The 19,971-nt window shown below is 51.5% G+C and overlaps 1 protein-coding gene across 1 annotated transcript in view; it reads right to left on the reverse strand.

Annotated features, from left to right (window-relative positions):
• Positions 1–210: 210 nt before the first annotated feature.
• The window catches only part of LACTBL1 (lactamase beta like 1), a 43,219-nt gene continuing 23,458 nt past the window's right edge, over positions 211–19,971 (reverse strand). The window contains exons 6-7 of the mRNA XM_073657748.1: positions 1,729–1,834; positions 211–1,365 (exon numbers count right to left, since the gene is read on the reverse strand). Of these exons, the coding sequence (XP_073513849.1) occupies positions 387–1,365; positions 1,729–1,834 (1,085 nt within the window). The 3' untranslated portion in view covers positions 211–386. The remainder of the gene's footprint in view (positions 1,366–1,728; positions 1,835–19,971) is intronic.

The following is a 19,971-nucleotide window of genomic DNA, read 5'->3' on the forward strand; positions in this document are numbered from 1 at the left end:
ACCACAGATCTTTCATAAAAATGTTTCTTTTCATATGGGCCAAACGGACCTTTTGGGCCCCCCTAGTTTCCGGGACCCAGGTGCGATTGCAATCCTTGCACCTATTATAGTGCCATACACAACCCTCATATAACACATGACAATATGGCTTCTATCAGGGTCATCCTCAGCGCCGCACGTGAGGAAGCAAAGCCGTCCAGACACTGGGGTCACTAACATCTTTATTATAGGAGCTAATGTTACATATTGTGCATGGAACATCTCTTGCCCCCCTCCATTGCAGTCCTGGTGCTGCGACTGTCCACATGTCACTGGCCCCCTCGCTCTATGTCGCCCCCTGCCACACCTGGCAGTAAAGGAGGCTTGGAGGCATGATGACATGTTGGCTAGTTGTAGAAGACAGGCTTGTGGTGGATGCGGAAGACATTGTAAGTGTTCAGACCTGGGGCATCGAATCCAGGAGACAAACCCTGAGCATCATATGGGTAAAAGTTGAAGAGTTGTCTGTCCTGGGTTTCCAGTGATACGGATGCGGTGCCCAGGAGGAGAGTACATGGGAACTCCTTGTCAAAGACCACCTGCAGGACCCTCTCCTCCAAGTAGTGGAGCCGTATGGTCCGATACACCTCCGGGATCAGCTCTTCGATGTGCGGTCCAAATTGCTGCATGACCAATACTCCACTGGGTCCAACCTTGATCTCGTAAAATGTTAGATTTGCGTAGGTATAAAACCCAACGTAAGGCGTGGGGTTGGGGGCCGGGCGCAGTCTCTTTTCCGCCTCTCTGAACGCTTTTTCCATAGCTGGAATTAAATAGTTATAGGTCTTAGTGATGATGTCCTCGTCCTGAGGCCGCGTCCCGGACATGAGGACAATGAAGCTCATGTGGAGCTTAGGAATCATGGAGAAGGTGGCAGAGTATCCGTCCAAGTCTCCATCCTTGCGGATGATGTCATAACCAAACTGCTCGTTCACCTCCCAGGGGGTCCCCGTTCTGTTGGCGAAGTAATCGGTGGAGCATTTGAAGAGCGGAGTCAGCATTGTCTTTAATGTATCTGGCTCCAAAATTCGCCGGTGGTATGTTCCCAGAAGCACCATTGCCAACTTTGCCAGATCTGCTGCTGTGGAATACATCTGACCTGATGGGCGATACCAACCCAAATCATAGAGTGGTGCCAACTGACCACTGCCATAGAAACCAACAGCCATTTGAGAAAGAATCGGGGGAGTAAAGTCAAAGCCGGTGTCCTCCATGCCAAGACGATCCAAGATGTTGTCTGCTACCCAGCGCTGGTACTCTCCTTCAGACGTGTGTTCAGCCAAAATATGGGCAAGCAAGGAAAAGGCCAGGTTACTGTAGTGGCACCTGAAATAGAAAAACAATGCTGGTGACTTATGGGCATTACAGCATAATGGGCATCATATCTCATGGCTCCAGCTCTGGGTAATGCTGCCATTATGCCACTCATGGACTGCTCGCTCACAGCTGGCACAAGATGCTGACTTACTACCTTGTATGTCTGTCTCACAGGCAAACACATGATGTCACTCCCAAAGAACCTGCGTGATGATGTCATCAGTCCTCGGAGATACCACTAGACACTGCCAGGAAGGTGAATTGTGTGATGGGTAACAATGTAGGGGGCAGCATTAAAATCAAGTGGGTTCAAGAGGCCGAGGAGCCATTGGGTCCGCCATTCCCCTGGCAAAAATGATGGATCTCACCTACCTGGTACCAGGATCAGCCACCAACACGTCATCACGGAGAAGCTCAATGGCCTCCTGGGTGGTTCCTCTCCACAGCAAATTTGTGGATCGCAGCCGTCGCGGAAGACCTGAAAATACAGAACTGATAGAATTCATAGGGGTCCAACATGTGAGACCCCCCTCCGAACCTGGGAATCTATCAGATCATTAATTGATGACAGATCCTACTATCTGAAGTGCAACTTTAAGCCTCAAACACTTCTGGCGTGGGACGGTGTATGTCTTCCTGGGAGGACCCGGGGTGTAGACGGTGTGCCGCGGGCTGGTCAGACAATGGGGAAAAAAAGTATTTAGTCAGCCCCCAGTTGTGCAAGTTCTCCCACTTACAAAGATGAGAGAGGCCTGTAATAGACATCATAGGTCGACCTCGACTATGAGATACAAAATGAGAAAACAAATCCTGAAAATCACATTGTCTGATTTGGAAAGAAATTTGTTTCAAATTTTGGTGGAAAATAAGTATTTGGTCAATTACAAAAGTTCATCTCAATACTTTGTTATATATCCTTTGTTGGCAATGATAGAGGTCAAACGTTTTCTGTAAGTCTTCACAAGGTTGGCACACACTGTTGCTGGGACTTTCAACTCCCTCCAAAGGTTTTCTATAGGGTTTAGATCTGGAGACTGGCTGGGCCACTCCAGGACCTTGAAATGCTTCTTACGAAGCCACTCCTTCGTTGCCCTGGCGGTGTGCTTGGGATCATTGTCATGCTGAAAGACCCAGTCATGTTTCATCTTCAATGCCCTTGCTGATGGAAGGAGGTTTGCACTCAAAATCTCACGATACATGGCCCCATTTATTCTTTCATGTACATGGATCAGTCCCTTGGCAGAGAAACAGCCCCAAAGCATGATGTTGCCACCCTCATGCTTCACAGTAGGTATGGTGTTCTTTGGATGCAACTCAGCATTCTTTCTCCTCCAAACACGATGAGTTGTGTTTCTACCAAACAGTTCTACTTTGGTTTCATCTGACCATATGACATTCTCCCAATACTCTTCTGGATCATCCAAATGGTCTCTAGCAAACTTCAGACAGGCCCGGACATGTAATGGCTTAAGCAGGGGGACACGTCTGGCACTGCAGGATCTGAGTCCCTGGCGGCGTAGTGTATTACTGATGGTACCCTGTGTAACATTGGTCCCAGCTCTCTGCAGGTCATTTACTAGGTCCCCCGTGTGGTTCTGGGATTTTTGCTCACCGTTCTTGAGATCATTTTGACCCCACGGGGTGAGATCTTGTGTGGAGCCACAGATCGAGGGAGATTATCAGTGGTCTTGTATGTCTTCCATTCTCTAATTATTGCTCCCACAGTTGATTTCTTCAAACCAAGCTGCTTGCCTATTGTAGGTTCAGTCTTCCCAGCCTGGTGCAGGGCTACAATGTTGTTTCTGTGTCCTTCGACAGATCTTTGGTCTTCACCATAGTGGAGTTTGGAGTGTGACAGTTTGAGGTTGCGGTCAGGTGTCTTTTATACTGATAACGAGTTCAAACAGGTGCCAGTACTACAGGTAATGAGTGGAGGACAGAGGAGCCAGTACTACAGGTAATCAGTGGAGGACAGAGGAGCCAGTACTACAGGTAATGAGTGGAGGACAGAGGAGCCAGTACTACAGGTAATGAGCGGAGGACAGAGAGGCCAGCACTACAGGTAATGAGCGGAGGACAGAGGAGCCAGTACTACAGGTAATGAGTGGAGGACAGAGGAGCCAGTACTACAGGTAATGAGTGGAGGACAGAGGAGCCAGTACTACAGGTAATGAGCGGAGGACAGAGGAGCCAGTACTACAGGTAATGAGTGGAGGACAGAGGAGCCAGTACTACAGGTAATGAGTGGAGGACAGAGGAGCCAGCACTACAGGTAATGAGTGGAGGACAGAGGAGCCAGCACTACAGGTAATGAGTGGAGGACAGAGGAGCCAGTACTACAGGTAATGAGTGGAGGACAGAGGAGCCAGTACTACAGGTAATGAGTGGAGGACAGAGGAGCCAGCACTACAGGTAATGAGCGGAGGACAGAGGAGCCAGTACTACAGGTAATGAGTGGAGGACAGAGGAGCCAGTACTACAGGTAATGAGTGGAGGACAGAGGAGCCAGTACTACAGGTAATGAGTGGAGGACAGAGGAGCCAGCACTACAGGTAATGAGTGGAGGACAGAGGAGCCAGCACTACAGGTAATGAGTGGAGGACAGAGGCGCCAGTACTACAGGTAATGAGTGGAGGACAGAGGCGCCAGCACTACAGGTAATGAGTGGAGGATAGAGGAGCCAGTACCACAGGTAAAGAGTGGAGGACAGAGGAGCCAGTACTACAGGTAATGAGTGGAGGACAGAGGAGCCAGTACTACAGGTAACGAGCGGAGGACAGAGGAGCCAGCACTACAGGTAATGAGTGGAGGACAGAGGAGCCAGTACTACAGGTAACGAGTGGAGGACAGAGGAGCCAGTACTACAGTTAATGAGTGGAGGACAGAGGAGCCAGTACTACAGGTAATGAGTGGAGGACAGAGGAGCCAGTAATACAGGTAATGAGTGGAGGACAGAGGAGCCAGTACTACAGGTAATGAGTGGAGGACAGAGGAGCCAGTACTACAGGTAATGAGTGGAGGACAGAGGAGCCAGTACTACAGGTAATGAGTGGAGGACAGAGGAGCCAGTACTACAGGTAATGAGTGGAGGACAGAGGAGCCAGTACTACAGGTAATGAGCGGAGGACAGAGGAGCCAGTACTACAGGTAATGAGTGGAGGACAGAGGAGCCAGTACTACAGGTAATGAGTGGAGGACAGAGGAGCCAGTACTACAGGTAATGAGTGGAGGACAGAGGAGCCAGTACTACAGGTAATGAGTGGAGGACAGAGGAGCCAGCACTACAGGTAATGAGTGGAGGACAGAGGAGCCAGTACTACAGGTAATGAGTGGAGGACAGAGGAGCCAGTACTACAGGTAATGAGTGGAGGACAGAGGAGCTAGCACTACAGGTAATGAGTGGAGGACAGAGGAGCCAGTACTACAGGTAATGAGTGGAGGACAGAGGAGCCAGTACTACAGGTAATGAGTGGAGGACAGAGGAGCCAGTACTACAGGTAATGAGTGAAGGTGGAGGACAGAGGTGCCAGTACTACAGGTAATGAGTGCAGGACAGAGGAACCAGGACTACAGGTAATGAGTGGAGGACAGAGGAGCCAGGACTACAGGTAATGAGTGGAGGACAGAGGAGCCAGTACTACAGGTAATGAGTGGAGGACAGAGGAGCCAGTACTACAGGTAATGAGTGGAGGACAGAGGAGCCAGTACTACAGGTAATGAGTGGAGGACAGAGGAGCCAGTACTACAGGTAATGAGTGGAGGACAGAGGAGCCAGTACTACAGGTAATGAGTGGAGGACAGAGGAGCCAGTACTACAGGTAATGAGTGGAGGACAGAGGAGCCAGTACTACAGGTAATGAGTGGAGGACAGAGGAGCCAGCACTACAGGTAATGAGTGGAGGACATAGGAGCCAGCACTACAGGTAATGAGTGGAGGACAGAGGAGCCAGTACTACAGATAATGAGAGGAGGACAGAGGTGCCAGTACTACAGGTAATGAGTGGAGGACAGAGGAGCCAGTAATACAGGTAACGAGTGGAGGACAGAGGAGCCAGTACTACAGGTAACGAGTGGAGGACAGAGGAGCCAGCACTACAGGTAATGAGTGGAGGACGGAGGAGCCAGCACTACAGGTAATGAGTGAAGGACAGAGGAGCCAGTACTACAGGTAATGAGTGGAGGACAGAGGAGCCAGTACTGCAAGTAATGAGTGGAGGACAGAGGAGCCAGTACTACAGGTAATGAGTGGAGGACAGAGGAGCCAGTACTACAGGTAATGAGTGATGGACAGAGGAGCCAGTACTACAGGTAATGAGTGGAGGACAGAGGAGCCAGTACTGCAAGTAATGAGTGGAGGACAGAGGAGCCAGTACTACAGGTAATGAGTGGAGGACAGAGGAGCCAGTACTACAGGTAATGAGTGGAGGACAGAGGAGCCAGTACTACAGGTAATGAGTGGAGGACAGAGGAGCCAGTACTACAGGTAATGAGTGGAGGACAGAGGAGCCAGTACTACAGGTAATGAGTGGAGGACAGAGGAGCCAGTACTACAGGTAACGAGTGGAGGACAGAGGAGCCAGTACTACAGGTAATGAGTGGAGGACAGAGGAGCCAGTACTACAGGTAATGAGTGGAGGACAGAGGAGCCAGTATTACAGGTAATGAGTGGAGGACAGAGGAGCCAGTACTACAGGTAATGAGTGGAGGACAGAGGAGCCAGTACTACAGGTAATGAGTGGAGGACAGAGGAGCCAGTACTACAGGTAATGAGTGGAGGACAGAGGAGCCAGTACTACAGGTAATGAGTGGAGGACAGAGGAGCCAGTACTACAGGTAATGAGTGGAGGAAAGAGGAGCCAGTACTACAGGTAATGAGTGGAGGACAGAGGAGCCAGTACTACAGGTAATGAGTGGAGGACGGAGGAGCCAGTACTACAGGTAATGAGTGGAGGACGGAGGAGCCAGGACTACAGGTAATGAGTGGAGGACGGAGGAGCCAGGACTACAGGTAATGAGTGGAGGACGGAGGAGCCAGTACTACAGGTAATGAGTGGAGGACAGAGGAGCCAATACTACAGGTAACGAGTGGAGGACAGAGGAGCCAGTACTACAGGTAACGAGTGGAGGACAGAGGAGCCAGTACTACAGGTAATGAGTGGAGGACAGAGGAGCCAGTACTACAGGTAATGAGTGGAGGACACAGGTGCCAGTACTACAGGTAATGAGTGGAGGACACAGGTGCCAGTACTACAGGTAATGAGTGGAGGACGGAGGAGCCAGTACTACAGGTAACGAGTGGAGGATGGAGGAGCCAGTACTACAGGTAATGAGTGGAGGACAGAGGAGCCAGTACTACAGGTAATGAGTGGAGGACAGAGGAGCCAGTACTACAGGTAATGAGTGGAGGACGGAGGAGCCAGTACTACAGGTAATGAGTGGAGGACAGAGGAGCCAGTACTACAGGTAATGAGTGGAGGACAGAGGAGCCAGCACTACAGGTAATGAGTGGAGGACAGAGGAGCCAGTACTACAGGTAATGAGTGGAGGACAGAGGAGCTAGCACTACAGGTAATGAGTGGAGGACAGAGGAGCCAGTACTACAGGTAATGAGTGGAGGACAGAGGAGCCAGTACTACAGGTAATGAGTGGAGGACAGAGGAGCCAGTACTACAGGTAATGAGTGGAGGACAGAGGAGCCAGTACTGCAGGTAATGAGTGGAGGACAGAGGAGCCAGTACTACAGGTAATGAGTGGAGGACAGAGGAGCCAGTACTACAGGTAATGAGTGGAGGACAGAGGAGCCAGTACTACAGGTAACGAGTGGAGGACAGAGGAGCCAGTACTACAGGTAATGAGTGGAGGACAGAGGAGCCAGTACTGCAGGTAATGAGTGGAGGACAGAGGAGCCAGTACTACAGGTAATGAGTGGAGGACAGAGGAGCCAGTACTACAGGTAATGAGTGGAGGACAGAGGAGCCAGTACTACAGGTAACGAGTGGAGGACAGAGGAGCCAGTACTACAGGTAACGAGTGGAGGACAGAGGAGCCAGTACTACAGGTAACGAGTGGAGGACAGAGGAGCCAGTACTACAGGTAACGAGTGGAGGACAGAGGAGCCAGCACTACAGGTAATGAGTGGAGGACAGAGGAGCCAGTACTACAGGTAATGAGTGGAGGACAGAGGAGCCAGTACTACAGGTAATGAGTGGAGGACAGAGGAGCCAGTACTACAGGTAATGAGTGGAGGACAGAGGAGCCAGTACTACAGGTAATGAGTGGAGGACAGAGGAGCCAGTACTACAGGTAATGAGTGGAGGACAGAGGAGCCAGTACTACAGGTAATGAGTGGAGGACAGAGGAGCCAGTACTACAGGTAATGAGTGGAGGACAGAGGAGCCAGTACTACAGGTAATGAGTGGAGGACAGAGGAGCCAGTACTACAGGTAATGAGTGGAGGTCAGAGGAGCCAGTACTACAGGTAATGAGTGGAGGACAGAGGAGCCAGTACTACAGGTAATGAGTGGAGGACAGAGGAGCCAGTACTACAGGTAATGAGTGGAGGACAGAGGAGCCAGTACTACAGGTAATGAGTGGAGGACAGAGGAGCCAGTACTACAGGTAATGAGTGGAGGACAGAGGAGCCAGTACTACAGGTAACGAGTGGAGGACAGAGGAGCCAGTACTACAGGTAACGAGTGGAGGACAGAGGAGCCAGTACTACAGGTAATGAGTGGAGGACAGAGGAGCCAGTACTACAGGTAATGAGTGGAGGACAGAGGAGCCAGTACTACAGGTAATGAGTGGAGGACAGAGGAGCCAGTACTACAGGTAATGAGTGGAGGACAGAGGAGCCAGTACTACAGGTAACGAGTGGAGGACAGAGGAGCCAGTACTACAGGTAACGAGTGGAGGACAGAGGAGCCAGCACTACAGGTAATGAGTGGAGGACAGAGGAGCCAGTACTACAGGTAATGAGTGGAGGACAGAGGAGCCAGTACTACAGGTAATGAGTGGAGGACAGAGGAGCCAGTACTACAGATAATGAGTGGAGGACAGAGGAGCCAGTACTACAGGTAATGAGTGGAGGACAGAGGAGCCACTACTACAGGTAATGAGTGGAGGACAGAGGGGCCAGCACTACAGGTAATGAGTGGAGGACAGAGGAGCCAGTACTACAGGTAATGAGTGGAGGACAGAGGAGCCAGTACTACAGGTAATGAGTGGAGGACAGAGGCGCCAGTACTACAGGTAATGAGTGGAGGACAGAGGAGCCAGTACTACAGGTAATGAGTGGAGGACAGAGGAGCCAGTACTACAGGTAATGAGTGGAGGACAGAGGAGCCAGTACTACAGGTAATGAGTGGAGGACAGAGGAGCCAGTACTACAAGTAATGAGTGGAGGACAGAGGAGCCAGTACTACAGGTAATGAGTGGATGACAGAGGAGCCAGTACTACAGGTAATGAGTGGAGGACAGAGGAGCCAGTGCTACAGGTAATGAGTGGAGGACAGAGGAGCCAGTACTACAGGTAATGAGTGGAGGACAGAGGAGCCAGTACTACAGGTAATGAGTGGAGGACAGAGGAGCCAGTACTACAGGTAATGAGTGGAGGACAGAGGAGCCAGTACTACAGGTAATGAGTGGAGGACAGAGGAGCCAGTACTACAGGTAATGAGTGGAGGACAGAGGAGCCAGTACTACAGGTAATGAGTGGAGGACAGAGGAGCCAGTACTACAGGTAATGAGTGGAGGACAGAGGAGCCAGTACTACAGGTAATGAGTGGAGGACAGAGGAGCCAGGACTACAGGTAATGAGTGGAGGACAGAGGAGCCAGTACTACAGGTAATGAGTGGAGGACAGAGGAGCCAGTACTACAGGTAATGAGTGGAGGACAGAGGAGCCAGTACTACAGGTAATGAGTGGAGGACAGAGGAGCCAGTACTACAGGTAATGAGTGGAGGACAGAGGAGCCAGTACTACAGGTAATGAGTGGAGGACAGAGGAGCCAGTACTACATGTAATGAGTGGAGGACAGAGGAGCCAGTACTACAGGTAATGAGTGGAGGACAGAGGAGCCAGTACTACAGGTAATGAGTGGAGGACAGAGGAGCCAGTACTACAGGTAATGAGTGGAGGACAGAGGAGCCAGTACTACAGGTAATGAGTGGAGGACATAGGAGCCAGTACTACAGGTAATGAGTGGAGGACAGAGGAGCCAGTACTACAGGTAATGAGTGGAGGACAGAGGAGCCAGTACTACAGGTAATGAGTGGAGGACAGAGGAGCCAGTACTACAGGTAATGAGTTGAGGACAGAGGAGCCAGTACTACAGGTAATGAGTGGAGGACAGAGGAGCCAGTACTACAGGTAATGAGTGGAGGACAGAGGAGCCAGGACTACAGGTAATGAGTGCAGGACAGAGGAGCCAGTACTACAGGTAATGAGTGCAGGACAGAGGAGCCAGTACTACAGGTAATGAGCGGAGGACAGAGGAGCCAGTACTACAGGTAATGAGTGGAGGACAGAGGAGCCAGTACTACAGGTAATGAGTGGAGGACAGAGGAGCCAGTACTACAGGTAACGAGTGGAGGACAGAGGAGCCAGCACTACAGGTAACGAGTGGAGGACAGAGGAGCCAGTACTACAGGTAATGAGTGGAGGACAGAGGAGCCAGTACTACAGGTAATGAGTGGAGGACAGAGGAGCCAGTACTACAGGTAATGAGTGGAGGACAGAGGAGCCAGTACTACAGGTAATGAGTGGAGGACAGAGGAGCCAGTACTACAGGTAATGAGTGGAGGACAGAGGAGCCAGTACTACAGGTAATGAGTGGAAGACAGAGGAGCCAGTACTACAGGTAATGAGTGGAAGACAGAGGAGCCAGTACTACAGGTAATGAGTGGAGGACGGAGGAGCCAGTACTACAGGTAATGAGTGGAGGACGGAGGAGCCAGGACTACAGGTAATGAGTGGAGGACGGAGGAGCCAGTACTACAGGTAATGAGTGGAGGACGGAGGAGCCAGTACTACAGGTAATGAGTGGAGGACGGAGGAGCCAGTACTACAGGTAATGAGTGGAGGACGGAGGAGCCAGTACTACAGGTAATGAGTAGAGGACAGAGGAGCCAGTACTACAGGTAATGAGTGGAGGACAGAGGAGCCAGTACTACAGGTAATGAGTGGAGGACAGAGGAGCCAGTACTACAGGTAATGAGTGGAGGACAGAGGAGCCAGTACTTCAGGTAATGAGTGGAGGACAAAGGTGCCAGTACTACAGGTAATGAGTGGAGGACGGAGGAGCCAGTACTACAGGTAACGAGTGGAGGACGGAGGAGCCAGTACTACAGGTAACGAGTGGAGGACGGAGGAGCCAGTACTACAGGTAATGAGTGGAGGACAGAGGAGCCAGTACTACAGGTAATGAGTGGAGGACGGAGGAGCCAGTACTACAGGTAATGAGTGGAGGACGGAGTAGCCAGTACTACAGGTAATGAGTGGAGGACAGAGGAGCCAGTACTACAGTTAATGAGTGGAGGACAGAGGAGCCAGTACTACAGGTAATGAGTGGAGGACAGAGGAGCCAGTACTACAGGTAATGAGTGGAGGACGGAGGAGCCAGTACTACAGGTAATGAGTGGAGGACAGAGGAGCCAATACTACAGGTAACGAGTGGAGGACAGAGGAGCCAGTACTACAGGTAACGAGTGGAGGACAGAGGAGCCAGTACTACAGGTAATGAGTGGAGGACAGAGGAGCCAGTACTACAGGTAATGAGTGGAGGACACAGGTGCCAGTACTACAGGTAATGAGTGGAGGACACAGGTGCCAGTACTACAGGTAATGAGTGGAGGACGGAGGAGCCAGTACTACAGGTAACGAGTGGAGGATGGAGGAGCCAGTACTACAGGTAATGAGTGGAGGACAGAGGAGCCAGTACTACAGGTAATGAGTGGAGGACAGAGGAGCCAGTACTACAGGTAATGAGTGGAGGACGGAGGAGCCAGTACTACAGGTAATGAGTGGAGGACAGAGGAGCCAGTACTACAGGTAATGAGTGGAGGACAGAGGAGCCAGCACTACAGGTAATGAGTGGAGGACAGAGGAGCCAGTACTACAGGTAATGAGTGGAGGACAGAGGAGCTAGCACTACAGGTAATGAGTGGAGGACAGAGGAGCCAGTACTACAGGTAATGAGTGGAGGACAGAGGAGCCAGTACTACAGGTAATGAGTGGAGGACAGAGGAGCCAGTACTACAGGTAATGAGTGGAGGACAGAGGAGCCAGTACTGCAGGTAATGAGTGGAGGACAGAGGAGCCAGTACTACAGGTAATGAGTGGAGGACAGAGGAGCCAGTACTACAGGTAATGAGTGGAGGACAGAGGAGCCAGTACTACAGGTAACGAGTGGAGGACAGAGGAGCCAGTACTACAGGTAATGAGTGGAGGACAGAGGAGCCAGTACTGCAGGTAATGAGTGGAGGACAGAGGAGCCAGTACTACAGGTAATGAGTGGAGGACAGAGGAGCCAGTACTACAGGTAATGAGTGGAGGACAGAGGAGCCAGTACTACAGGTAACGAGTGGAGGACAGAGGAGCCAGTACTACAGGTAACGAGTGGAGGACAGAGGAGCCAGTACTACAGGTAACGAGTGGAGGACAGAGGAGCCAGTACTACAGGTAACGAGTGGAGGACAGAGGAGCCAGCACTACAGGTAATGAGTGGAGGACAGAGGAGCCAGTACTACAGGTAATGAGTGGAGGACAGAGGAGCCAGTACTACAGGTAATGAGTGGAGGACAGAGGAGCCAGTACTACAGGTAATGAGTGGAGGACAGAGGAGCCAGTACTACAGGTAATGAGTGGAGGACAGAGGAGCCAGTACTACAGGTAATGAGTGGAGGACAGAGGAGCCAGTACTACAGGTAATGAGTGGAGGACAGAGGAGCCAGTACTACAGGTAATGAGTGGAGGACAGAGGAGCCAGTACTACAGGTAATGAGTGGAGGACAGAGGAGCCAGTACTACAGGTAATGAGTGGAGGTCAGAGGAGCCAGTACTACAGGTAATGAGTGGAGGACAGAGGAGCCAGTACTACAGGTAATGAGTGGAGGACAGAGGAGCCAGTACTACAGGTAATGAGTGGAGGACAGAGGAGTCAGTACTACAGGTAATGAGTGGAGGACAGAGGAGCCAGTACTACAGGTAATGAGTGGAGGACAGAGGAGCCAGTACTACAGGTAATGAGTGGAGGACAGAGGAGCCAGTACTACAGGTAATGAGTGGAGGACAGAGGAGCCAGTACTACAGGTAACGAGTGGAGGACAGAGGAGCCAGTACTACAGGTAACGAGTGGAGGACAGAGGAGCCAGTACTACAGGTAACGAGTGGAGGACAGAGGAGCCAGTACTACAGGTAATGAGTGGAGGACAGAGGAGCCAGTACTACAGGTAATGAGTGGAGGACAGAGGAGCCAGTACTACAGGTAATGAGTGGAGGACAGAGGAGCCAGTACTACAGGTAATGAGTGGAGGACAGAGGAGCCAGTACTACAGGTAACGAGTGGAGGACAGAGGAGCCAGTACTACAGGTAACGAGTGGAGGACAGAGGAGCCAGCACTACAGGTAATGAGTGGAGGACAGAGGAGCCAGTACTACAGGTAATGAGTGGAGGACAGAGGAGCCAGTACTACAGGTAATGAGTGGAGGACAGAGGAGCCAGTACTACAGATAATGAGTGGAGGACAGAGGAGCCAGTACTACAGGTAATGAGTGGAGGACAGAGGAGCCACTACTACAGGTAATGAGTGGAGGACAGAGGGGCCAGCACTACAGGTAATGAGTGGAGGACAGAGGAGCCAGTACTACAGGTAATGAGTGGAGGACAGAGGAGCCAGTACTACAGGTAATGAGTGGAGGACAGAGGCGCCAGTACTACAGGTAATGAGTGGAGGACAGAGGAGCCAGTACTACAGGTAATGAGTGGAGGACAGAGGAGCCAGTACTACAGGTAATGAGTGGAGGACAGAGGAGCCAGTACTACAGGTAATGAGTGGAGGACAGAGGAGCCAGTACTACAAGTAATGAGTGGAGGACAGAGGAGCCAGTACTACAGGTAATGAGTGGATGACAGAGGAGCCAGTACTACAGGTAATGAGTGGAGGACAGAGGAGCCAGTACTACAGGTAATGAGTGGAGGACAGAGGAGCCAGTACTACAGGTAATGAGTGGAGGACAGAGGAGCCAGTACTACAGGTAATGAGTGGAGGACAGAGGAGCCAGTACTACAGGTAATGAGTGGAGGACAGAGGAGCCAGTACTACAGGTAATGAGTGGAGGACAGAGGAGCCAGTACTACAGGTAATGAGTGGAGGACAGAGGAGCCAGTACTACAGGTAATGAGTGGAGGACAGAGGAGCCAGTACTACAGGTAATGAGTGGAGGACAGAGGAGCCAGTACTACAGGTAATGAGTGGAGGACAGAGGAGCCAGGACTACAGGTAATGAGTGGAGGACAGAGGAGCCAGTACTACAGGTAATGAGTGGAGGACAGAGGAGCCAGTACTACAGGTAATGAGTGGAGGACAGAGGAGCCAGTACTACAGGTAATGAGTGGAGGACAGAGGAGCCAGTACTACAGGTAATGAGTGGAGGACAGAGGAGCCAGTACTACAGGTAATGAGTGGAGGACAGAGGAGCCAGTACTACATGTAATGAGTGGAGGACAGAGGAGCCAGTACTACAGGTAATGAGTGGAGGACAGAGGAGCCAGTACTACAGGTAATGAGTGGAGGACAGAGGAGCCAGTACTACAGGTAATGAGTGGAGGACAGAGGAGCCAGTACTACAGGTAATGAGTGGAGGACATAGGAGCCAGTACTACAGGTAATGAGTGGAGGACAGAGGAGCCAGTACTACAGGTAATGAGTGGAGGACAGAGGAGCCAGTACTACAGGTAATGAGTGGAGGACAGAGGAGCCAGTACTACAGGTAATGAGTTGAGGACAGAGGAGCCAGTACTACAGGTAATGAGTGGAGGACAGAGGAGCCAGTACTACAGGTAATGAGTGGAGGACAGAGGAGCCAGGACTACAGGTAATGAGTGCAGGACAGAGGAGCCAGTACTACAGGTAATGAGTGCAGGACAGAGGAGCCAGTACTACAGGTAATGAGCGGAGGACAGAGGAGCCAGTACTACAGGTAATGAGTGGAGGACAGAGGAGCCAGTACTACAGGTAATGAGTGGAGGACAGAGGAGCCAGTACTACAGGTAACGAGTGGAGGACAGAGGAGCCAGCACTACAGGTAACGAGTGGAGGACAGAGGAGCCAGTACTACAGGTAATGAGTGGAGGACAGAGGAGCCAGTACTACAGGTAATGAGTGGAGGACAGAGGAGCCAGTACTACAGGTAATGAGTGGAGGACAGAGGAGCCAGTACTACAGGTAATGAGTGGAGGACAGAGGAGCCAGTACTACAGGTAATGAGTGGAGGACAGAGGAGCCAGTACTACAGGTAATGAGTGGAAGACAGAGGAGCCAGTACTACAGGTAATGAGTGGAAGACAGAGGAGCCAGTACTACAGGTAATGAGTGGAGGACGGAGGAGCCAGTACTACAGGTAATGAGTGGAGGACGGAGGAGCCAGGACTACAGGTAATGAGTGGAGGACGGAGGAGCCAGTACTACAGGTAATGAGTGGAGGACGGAGGAGCCAGTACTACAGGTAATGAGTGGAGGACGGAGGAGCCAGTACTACAGGTAATGAGTGGAGGACGGAGGAGCCAGTACTACAGGTAATGAGTAGAGGACAGAGGAGCCAGTACTACAGGTAATGAGTGGAGGACAGAGGAGCCAGTACTACAGGTAATGAGTGGAGGACAGAGGAGCCAGTACTACAGGTAATGAGTGGAGGACAGAGGAGCCAGTACTTCAGGTAATGAGTGGAGGACAAAGGTGCCAGTACTACAGGTAATGAGTGGAGGACGGAGGAGCCAGTACTACAGGTAACGAGTGGAGGACGGAGGAGCCAGTACTACAGGTAACGAGTGGAGGACGGAGGAGCCAGTACTACAGGTAATGAGTGGAGGACAGAGGAGCCAGTACTACAGGTAATGAGTGGAGGACGGAGGAGCCAGTACTACAGGTAATGAGTGGAGGACGGAGTAGCCAGTACTACAGGTAATGAGTGGAGGACAGAGGAGCCAGTACTACAGTTAATGAGTGGAGGACAGAGGAGCCAGTACTACAGGTAATGAGTGGAGGACAGAGGAGCCAGTACTACAGGTAATGAGTGGAGGACGGAGGTGCCAGTACTACAGGTAACGAGTGGAGGACGGAGGTGCCAGTACTACAGGTAACGAGTGGAGGACAGAGGAGCCAGTACTACAGGTAACGAGTGGAGGACAGAGGAGCCAGTACTACAGGTAACGAGTGGAGGACAGAGGAGCCAGTACTACAGGTAATGAGTGGAGGACAGAGGAGCCAGTACTACAGGTAATGAGTGGAGGACAGAGGAGCCAGTACTACAGGTAATGAGTGGAGGACAGAGGAGCCAGCACTACAGGTAATGAGTGGAGGACAGAGGAGCCAGTACTACAGGTAATGAGTGGAGGACAGAGGAGCCAGTACTACAGGTAATGAGTGGAGGACAGAGGAGCCAGTACTACAGGTAATGAGTGGAGGACAGAGGAGCCAGTACTGCAGGTAATGAGTGGAGGACAGAGGAGCCAGTACTACAGGTAATGAGTGGAGGACAGAGGAGCCAGTACTACAGGTAATGAGTGGAGGACAGAGGAGCCAGTACTACAGGTAACGAGTGGAGGACAGAGGAGCCAGCACTACAGGTAATGAGTGGAGGACAGAGGAGCCAGCACTACAGGTAATGAGTGGAGGACAGAGGAGCCAGTACTACAGGTAATGAGTGGAGGACAGAGGAGCCAGTACTACAGGTAATGAGTGGAGGACAGAGGAGCCAGTACTACAGGTAATGAGTGCAGGACAGAGGAGCCAGTACTACAGGTAATGAGTGCAGGACAGAGGAGCCAGTACTACAGGTAATGAGTGGAGGACAGAGGAGCCAGTACTACAGGTAATGAGTGGAGGACAGAGGAGCCAGTACTACAGGTAATGAGTGGAGGACAGAGGAGCCAGTACTACAGGTAATGAGTGGAGGACAGAGGAGCCAGTACTACAGGTAATGAGTGGAGGACAGAGGAGCCAGTACTACAGGTAATGAGTGGAGGACAGAGGAGCCAGTACTACAGGTAATGAGTGGAGGACAGAGGAGTCAGTACTACAGGTAATGAGTGGAGGACAGAGGAGCCAGTACTACAGGTAATGAGTGGAGGACAGAGGAGCCAGTACTACAGGTAATGAGTGGAGGACAGAGGAGCCAGTACTACAGGTAATGAGTGGAGGACAGAGGAGCCAGTACTACAGGTAATGAGTGGAGGACAGAGGAGCCAGTACTACAGGTAATGAGTGGAGGTCAGAGGAGCCAGTACTACAGGTAATGAGTGCAGGACAGAGGAGCCAGTACTACAGGTAATGAGTGGAGGACAGAGGAGTCAGTACTACAGGTAATGAGTGGAGGACAGAGGAGCCAGTACTACAGGTAATGAGTGGAGGACAGAGGAGCCAGTACTACAGGTAATGAGTGGAGGACAGAGGAGCCAGTACTACAGGTAACGAGTGGAGGACAGAGGAGCCAGTACTACAGGTAACGAGTGGAGGACAGAGGAGCCAGTACTACAGGTAACGAGTGGAGGACAGAGGAGCCAGTACTACAGGTAACGAGTGGAGGACAGAGGAGCCAGTACTACAGGTAATGAGTGGAGGACAGAGGAGCCAGTACTACAGGTAATGAGTGGAGGACAGAGGAGCCAGTACTACAGGTAACGAGTGGAGGACAGAGGAGCCAGTACTACAGGTAACGAGTGGAGGACAGAGGAGCCAGTACTACAGGTAACGAGTGGAGGACAGAGGAGCCAGTACTACAGGTAACGAGTGGAGGACAGAGGAGCCAGTACTACAGGTAATGAGTGGAGGACAGAGGAGCCAGTACTACAGGTAATGAGTGGAGGACAGAGGAGCCAGTACTACAGGTAATGAGTGGAGGACAGAGGAGCCAGTACTACAGGTAACGAGTGGAGGACAGAGGAGCCAGTACTACAGGTAACGAGTGGAGGACAGAGGAGCCAGCACTACAGGTAATGAGTGGAGGACAGAGGAGCCAGTACTACAGGTAATGAGTGGAGGACAGAGGAGCCAGTACTACAGATAATGAGTGGAGGACAGAGGAGCCAGTACTACAGGTAATGAGTGGAGGACAGAGGAGCCAGTACTACAGGTAATGAGTGGAGGACAGAGGAGCCACTACTACAGGTAATGAGTGGAGGACAGAGGGGCCAGCACTACAGGTAATGAGTGGAGGACAGAGGAGCCAGCACTACAGTTAATGAGTGGAGGACAGAGGAGCCAGTACTACAGGTAATGAGTGGAGGACAGAGGCGCCAGTACTACAGGTAATGAGTGGAGGACAGAGGAGCCAGTACTACAGGTAATGAGTGGAGGACAGAGGAGCCAGTACTACAGGTAATGAGTGGAGGACAGAGGAGCCAGTACTACAAGTAATGAGTGGAGGACAGAGGAGCCAGTACTACAGGTAATGAGTGGATGACAGAGGAGCCAGTACTACAGGTAATGAGTGGATGACAGAGGAGCCAGTACTACAGGTAATGAGTGGAGGACAGAGGAGCCAGTACTACAGGTAATGAGTGGAGGACAGAGGAGCCAGTACTACAGGTAATGAGTGGAGGACAGAGGAGCCAGTACTACAGGTAATGAGTGGAGGACAGAGGAGCCAGTACTACAGGTAATGAGTGGAGGACAGAGGAGCCAGTACTACAGGTAATGAGTGGAGGACAGAGGAGCGAGTACTACAGGTAATGAGTGGAGGACAGAGGAGCCAGTACTACAGGTAATGAGTGGAGGACAGAGGAGCCAGTACTACAGGTAATGAGTGGAGGACAGAGGAGCCAGTACTACAGGTAATGAGTGGAGGACAGAGGAGCCAGTACTACAGGTAATGAGTGGAGGACAGAGGAGCCAGTACTACAGGTAATGAGTGGAGGACAGAGGAGCCAGTACTACAGGTAATGAGTGGAGGACAGAGGAGCCAGTACTACAGGTAATGAGTGGAGGACATAGGAGCCAGTACTACATGTAATGAGTGGAGGACAGAGGAGCCAGTACTACATGTAATGAGTGGAGGACAGAGGAGCCAGTACTACAGGTAATGAGTGGAGGACAGAGGAGCCAGTACTACAGGTAATGAGTGGAGGACAGAGGAGCCAGTACTACAGGTAATGAGTGGAGGACATAGGAGCCAGTACTACAGGTAATGAGTGGAGGACAGAGGAGCCAGTACTACAGGTAATGAGTGGAGGACAGAGGAGCCAGTACTACAGGTAATGAGTGGAGGACAGAGGAGCCAGTACTACAGGTAATGAGTGGAGGACAGAGGAGCCAGTACTACAGGTAATGAGTGGAGGACAGAGGAGCCAGTACTACAGGTAATGAGTGGAGGACAGAGGAGCCAGTACTACAGGTAATGAGTGCAGGACAGAGGAGCCAGTACTACAGGTAATGAGTGGAGGACAGAGGAGCCAGGACTACAGGTAATGAGCGGAGGACAGAGGAGCCAGCACTACAGGTAATGAGCGGAGGACAGAGGAGCCAGCACTACAGGTAATGAGTGGAGGACAGAGGAGCCAGTACTACAGGTAATGAGTGGAGGACAGAGGAGCCAGTACTACAGGTAACGAGTGGAGGACAGAGGAGCCAGCACTACAGGTAACGAGTGGAGGACAGAGGAGCCAGCACTACAGGTAACGAGTGGAGGACAGAGGAGCCAGTACTACAGGTAATGAGTGGAGGACAGAGGAGCCAGTACTACAGGTAATGAGTGGAAGACAGAGGAGCCAGTACCACAGGTAATGAGTGGAAGACAGAGGAGCCAGTACTACAGGTAATGAGTGGAAGACAGAGGAGCCAGTACTACAGGTAATGAGTGGAGGACGGAGGAGCCAGTACTACAGGTAATGAGTGGAGGACGGAGGAGCCAGGACTACAGGTAATGAGTGGAGGACGGAGGAGCCAGTACTACAGGTAATGAGTGGAGGACGGAGGAGCCAGTACTACAGGTAATGAGTGGAGGACGGAGGAGCCAGTACTACAGGTAATGAGTAGAGGACAGAGGAGCCAGTACTACAGGTAATGAGTAGAGGACAGAGGAGCCAGTACTACAGGTAATGAGTGGAGGACAGAGGAGCCAGTACTACAGGTAATGAGTGGAGGACAGAGGAGCCAGTACTACAGGTAATGAGTGGAGGACAGAGGAGCCAGTACTTCAGGTAATGAGTGGAGGACACAGGTGCCAGTACTACAGGTAATGAGTGGAGGACGGAGGAGCCAGTACTACAGGTAATGAGTGGAGGACGGAGGAGCCAGTACTACAGGTAACGAGTGGAGGATGGAGGAGCCAGTACTACAGGTAATGAGTGGAGGACAGAGGAGCCAGTACTACAGGTAATGAGTGGAGGACAGAGGAGCCAG

This window comes from Phyllobates terribilis, unplaced genomic scaffold (assembly GCF_046119375.1).
Source record: "Phyllobates terribilis strain yellow unplaced genomic scaffold, ASM4611937v1 Scaffold_12__6_contigs__length_324123572, whole genome shotgun sequence".
Taxonomy (NCBI): domain Eukaryota; kingdom Metazoa; phylum Chordata; class Amphibia; order Anura; family Dendrobatidae; genus Phyllobates; species Phyllobates terribilis.